This window comes from Trachymyrmex cornetzi, unplaced genomic scaffold, assembly GCF_001594075.2.
Source record: "Trachymyrmex cornetzi isolate Tcor2-1 unplaced genomic scaffold, Tcor1.1 scaffold1403, whole genome shotgun sequence".
Taxonomy (NCBI): domain Eukaryota; kingdom Metazoa; phylum Arthropoda; class Insecta; order Hymenoptera; family Formicidae; genus Trachymyrmex; species Trachymyrmex cornetzi.
Genome location: NW_017295987.1, coordinates 105,652 through 110,975, shown reverse-complemented (window position 1 = coordinate 110,975; position 5,324 = coordinate 105,652). Strand labels below are relative to the sequence as shown.

Here is a 5,324-nt window from a genome sequence, read left to right as displayed (position 1 = left end):
GCCTCCGCCGCCGCCGCCGCCGCCGCCTCCGCCGCCGCCACTCCCAACCCCAAACGACTCGCTCTCCTGGCTCTTTCTCCTCTCTTCTCTCGCTCGTCCGGACCTTCCGCTCCACCCTCGTCGCACTCCATCCTGCTCCAACCCCTGTATATGCTTACCGGTCTCGCCGCCCTACATCCCCGCGACACCCTTCGTCGCGCGCATGTCGACCATGCCGCTCGCGGCGATATATCTAAACCGGGCTAACGCGCAACCCCCCGTGGCTCTCCTCCGACCGTCCACCCCACTGCTACACAGCGCACCCTGCTGTCCCGTCCACTCGCCAACCTCTCTTTCCCCGCGCGCACCCTCGCCGTACGGCCGCAACGCCGTCGGTGCTGGCGGTGAATGTACGACGCGTTACGACGCTGGAATCCTGAGGGAAAAGGCATCGCGACGGCACGGTATATCTCCGGTTAGATATACACGACGGAACGACCATAGTTTCTCTTAGTTTCATACGTATCTCTCGAGTCACATGCGAAACGCAGGATGGGCGAGTCCACGCCAGTACTGCCCGTAGATGGGATATTGGTTTGTTACTCGCGATATACGAGATATCTTTCTAACTGAAAAAAAAAGAAGGAATGTGTCGGACGTGCGTAAAGCGCGCGCAAAATGTCTGCAGCTATATGGAAAGGACAATTTTGCTCAAGTTTTTAAAAATTTACTTGGATGTAAATTTGAAAATAATTTTATTGCACCATCAAAATAATTACATGGGAATCTTAAGCATGAGGAGCTACAAAATGCTACATAAAGTTTTGACATTTTACCAATTTGAGCTATAATAATAATTTTGATAGTCAACAAAATTATTTTCAGATTTGTATTTAGCTTACATTTTTAAATACCTTAAAAATGTAAGCTGTACAGTCTTAATTGCTTTGCGGCGGCAAAATTCATGATACGACAATTGTCATTATTATGTGGATACAGCATAAGCAAAAGACAAAATAATTCTATCAAAGATACCGCAGTAGCCGACTGCGTTGCACTTTTATTTCGCATTTGATCAAGAATTAAATTATGTTACGTGAACCGATTTTGTAATTTATTAATTAAGGAGAATTTATTAATTAAGACTCTCGGAACAAAACAATGTAACAGATTTTTAAACCCGATAAACACAGTATGTTTGTGATACGGCCATAACACGAATTATTTAACGACGCCGAATATAAGCGAATATAGACAGTTATAACGCGATACGCAATTAATCAATATAATTGTAAAAATAATTAATCAAGGTTAAGGATGACAATGACATCGTTGTCAGAATTAATCTCGTTTTATAATAACAAATATCACAAGTGACACGTAACTCTGCAGATTACGTGCACGTTGCACTTTTAATTAATTACTTTAAATGAATGTTTTACATCAGGTGTAATAATTGATTAAATATTGGCGCTCATCTGTGTCTCTAGATATTAAATGTAAGCGCGTTCGGTGGCAACACAGCGAACGGTCGGAGATTTATGGATATTGCGAGAGACAGGGCATGGACGGATACATTGTTTTTCTTTTCTCATGAGATTATCGATTATTCTACACACAGCTTGGATGAAACGAGAATACTATGTAAAAACTTATTTCATGAAAAATAAATTTTATGAAAATATCAAAAGTAACTATTACAAAATGGTTCTTATTATATTTATGTCAGAAATAAAAACGCATTTATTTTGCAAACTTACCTTCAAACTACGAGGATTCCTCAGGTCGTAAAATCTCGGTACCGACGGAATTTCAAATCTTTGGTAATCGGTCAACCTAAATAAGACGATAATATTATCCGCTTATACTTGGAAAGATACAGGTATTTATTCTCGCGTGCATTGCAGTTTTTGTCATTTACATAAATCCTGACGAATGCGTAAAAATTGCAAATGCGAAAGAACGGTAGATGACAAACGTTATTTTTCGTCTTTACTTAATCCTGTGATAAAAATATTTATATTTTTTTCTATTACGGACCGCTTGGCATATTACACGGCGTAAGTAAAAGTTCCTTGTAAGTAGACATAAAACGTGGCAGTGCCAAGGTCGTTAGCTCTCGGCAGACACAGTGACCTTAACACATCGGCGTTATATACATAGAATGTAGATTGCTTACAGGAATAGACGGGCCGCGCTATATTTTCCGTCCAAGTTCCAGGGTTTGCTGACGCGATCGTTTTGCGAAATGATATATTATTTTTACACTTGTCGCGCGAGACAGAGTGCTTGTTTCACTTTAACGTCGGCCTGGAAGAGCATAGAACCCACTACTTACTGAACGTCAATCGTAGTAACGAAGAATCTATGATAGATCATGGAGGGTACGGCGAGCATCACGCAAGCGTTGAATAAGACGAGCGGTATCAACTGAAACGAGAAAAATATACGAGCACGAGCTCTTAATAAAACTGTCGATATTTGTAAGATGTTTATCGCCATCTGCACGAACGCTTTTCCCAAAGAATGGCTGCAAAATGTAATAAATAGAAATTCGTCTGTATTTAACACGATGTATAATTTAATTTGCGCATGAATATATTAGCATTAAATTACTTTAACACAAACGCTTTGTAGTTAAAAATGTTCATCTTTATATATCGCAAGAATGAAAAAATATATATAGGAAAAATTATATATATAGAAAAAATTATATATTAACAATATTATATAAGTCAACAGTAGTTTAACTAAAAATAATCGTGTTAATTCTTTAATAGTATCTATTAATAATAAAATAAGTTATATTCTTGTCATTCTTGTTTCAATAAAATTGCTGTCGGCTAATGCTGTTAATATAACATTATTTATCTTTTCATGTTTAATATATATGTATAATTTATACATAAATAATATTATACGTGTGTGTGTGTGTATAATATATAATTTGTTTTATTGGAAGAAATAAAAGAATTGGTACTATATGTTTTAAAAAAATTTGTGTAAAGTAAAATCATAATATTTAATAGCTTTTAGTACGAAGACTAATACGAGCCGGAATGCCACGTGGATTTTTGGTTGATCGCAAATGGACTTATGATCGATTTATTTTTGTTCGCAGCGCCGGCATGGAGGCAACAAACGGTGCGATCGAGCACGACTTCCACAACACGTTGGTGCCGATAAACGGTAGCCATTCAGGCAGCTCCGGCAGGAGTACGCCAAACGGCGGCGACCCGGCGCCGGGCAAGCTTTTCGTGGGCGGCCTTTCCTGGCAGACGAGCAGCGAAAAGCTGCGGGAATATTTTAACATGTTCGGCACTGTCACCGATGTCCTCATCATGAAGGATCCGATGACGCAGGTCGGTCCATCTATCTGAGCATATCTCTTGGTTTGCTCGCCCGATCAATTACGGTTATTGTACGAGGTTGTTCTCTCTCGCGCGCGCGCGCGTCATTTAATTCACCAGCTGTCAAGCTAATAACGAAAGTTGTTCATTTCTCGCGTTTTTATCGGTCACGTTCTGATAATATTTCAAAGCCGCATTAATTAAAAGAATGCGTGCAATAGTATCTTTTAATTTAAACTTGTGTGAGAAATTTATAGTTTTTCTAATCTCTTTTCCTAATTTAACGTTTCTAAATTTATTCAGTACTCCTCTATCTCCTAATGCATCGTACGTACAATTTGTATGATTAGAAACCTATTTTCAGAAATAGTTTTTATCGATTGAATGTTTTGTTGATAATGTCATGGATATGATTAAATTTGTATTATTCAATTTACGGTGAGAACAGCCTCGTATATTGCCCACGCGTTTCCAAATCGCGTTCATGCCGCGCCTGTTGATTTGCCGTGGTAACGGTTTTCGGCTCGACCCCGATCCTCGTGCTTCGCGGGAGGTCGGCCGCGAAAATGCCGCGAGAGAAAGGAGTTTACCTCGACAGGATTCGATGCACCAAGCAATCTCTCCTTCCACTTTTGCACGAAACTATATACCGTAGTAGACCGTAGTAGATGAGAAGTTGTACTAATCGGTGTAATTAATTGCTGATAAAGTATCAAGAGAAGTAGATTGTATTAGGTATTATTAATCGCATTAATCGCATTATATATTAAAAGAAGGTGGGAGAGGCAGAGTTGTCGTTTTTTTTTCTTTTGTCGGATTTGCAGGCGGTAAATGTCGAATGCGGGTGTAATATCGGATATTTCGCGAACGGGAATGGGTGGGACAGACGTAATGTTTATACATATTATATATACATATGTATATATGTGTATGTATGTATGTATATATATATATATATATTAGTAGCTCTTTAACGTTCGTAATGGATTTGAGTCTTATCGCAGTCTTTGTTTCACGTAACATTAGAATGTTTGTCTTAAACATTGGCTTGGACAGTCTTGCATGCAAATGGTAGTTTGGTAGCACTAGTTAACCGTTTATAACAAAAGCTACGAGAGATCAACGAAAGCAGGATTTATTAAAGATTAGGATAATTTCGCAATCACAGAGCATTCTTATATTCCGAATCGAACCCAACGCAATGTTAGGGAGAAGACGAACGGTCATCAGTTTTTGATCATCATTTGAGCAGGTTAGAAGTGAACAGTAATTTTATGAAAATCGTGTGGTACTTATTTTACTCGCAATAATCGACAAATTATAATTAGCTTTGCCCCAACGATCGTGAAAAGTTTTCATGATCATGAAAACTCGTCCTAAACATTTAGCGGTCTTGCGATAATTGAACCAAGTGCGAATAAAAACGGTATCCCTCGATCAAGTCGGGAAAAATGAGAATCGGATGTCGGAGCGTTCGATTGCGAGAGCGAAAAACAAAAGAGTCGCAACAAAAGAGGGAGGAGACACGCAATAGACGGTCCATGTGCATCGTGCCGGTTCTCGGCTTGTTCGGTTACAGCGTAGCCGCGGTTTCGGCTTCATCACATTCGCCGAGCCCGGTAGCGTCGACAAAGTCCTCAAGTGTCCCATCCACACCCTTGATGGCAAGAAGATTGATCCGAAGCACGCGACGCCGAAGAATCGCGCGAAACAGGCCAATCGCACTAAGAAGATCTTCGTGGGTGGTGTCAGTCAGGACACCAGCAGCGACGAGGTCAAGGCCTACTTCAATCAATTTGGGAAGGTGGAGGAGACGGTGATGCTGATGGATCAACAAACGAAACGTCATCGCGGCTTCGGGTTTGTCACCTTCGAGAACGAGGATGTGGTGGACCGCGTGTGCGAGATACACTTCCATACGATCAAGAACAAGAAGGTCGAATGTAAGAAGGCGCAGCCGAAGGAGGCGGTGCAACCGGGCGCGCTAGCGCTCGG

At 40.5% G+C, this 5,324-nt stretch overlaps 2 protein-coding genes across 2 annotated transcripts in view; one reads left to right on the top strand and one right to left on the bottom strand.

Moving 5' to 3' along the window:
- LOC108771172 (uncharacterized) overlaps nucleotides 1-2,481 on the bottom strand; it is a 27,049-nt gene extending 24,568 nt beyond the window's left edge. Inside the window, exons 1-2 of the mRNA XM_018523101.1 lie at nucleotides 2,318-2,481; nucleotides 1,740-1,815 (exon numbers count right to left, since the gene is read on the bottom strand). Coding sequence (XP_018378603.1) covers nucleotides 1,740-1,815; nucleotides 2,318-2,481 — 240 coding nt within the window. The remainder of the gene's footprint in view (nucleotides 1-1,739; nucleotides 1,816-2,317) is intronic.
- Nucleotides 1-5,324, top strand: part of msi (RNA-binding protein musashi) — a 93,080-nt gene that overhangs the window by 85,276 nt on the left and 2,480 nt on the right. Inside the window, exons 4-5 of the mRNA XM_018523098.1 lie at nucleotides 3,101-3,341; nucleotides 4,909-5,316. Coding sequence (XP_018378600.1) covers nucleotides 3,101-3,341; nucleotides 4,909-5,316 — 649 coding nt within the window. The remainder of the gene's footprint in view (nucleotides 1-3,100; nucleotides 3,342-4,908; nucleotides 5,317-5,324) is intronic.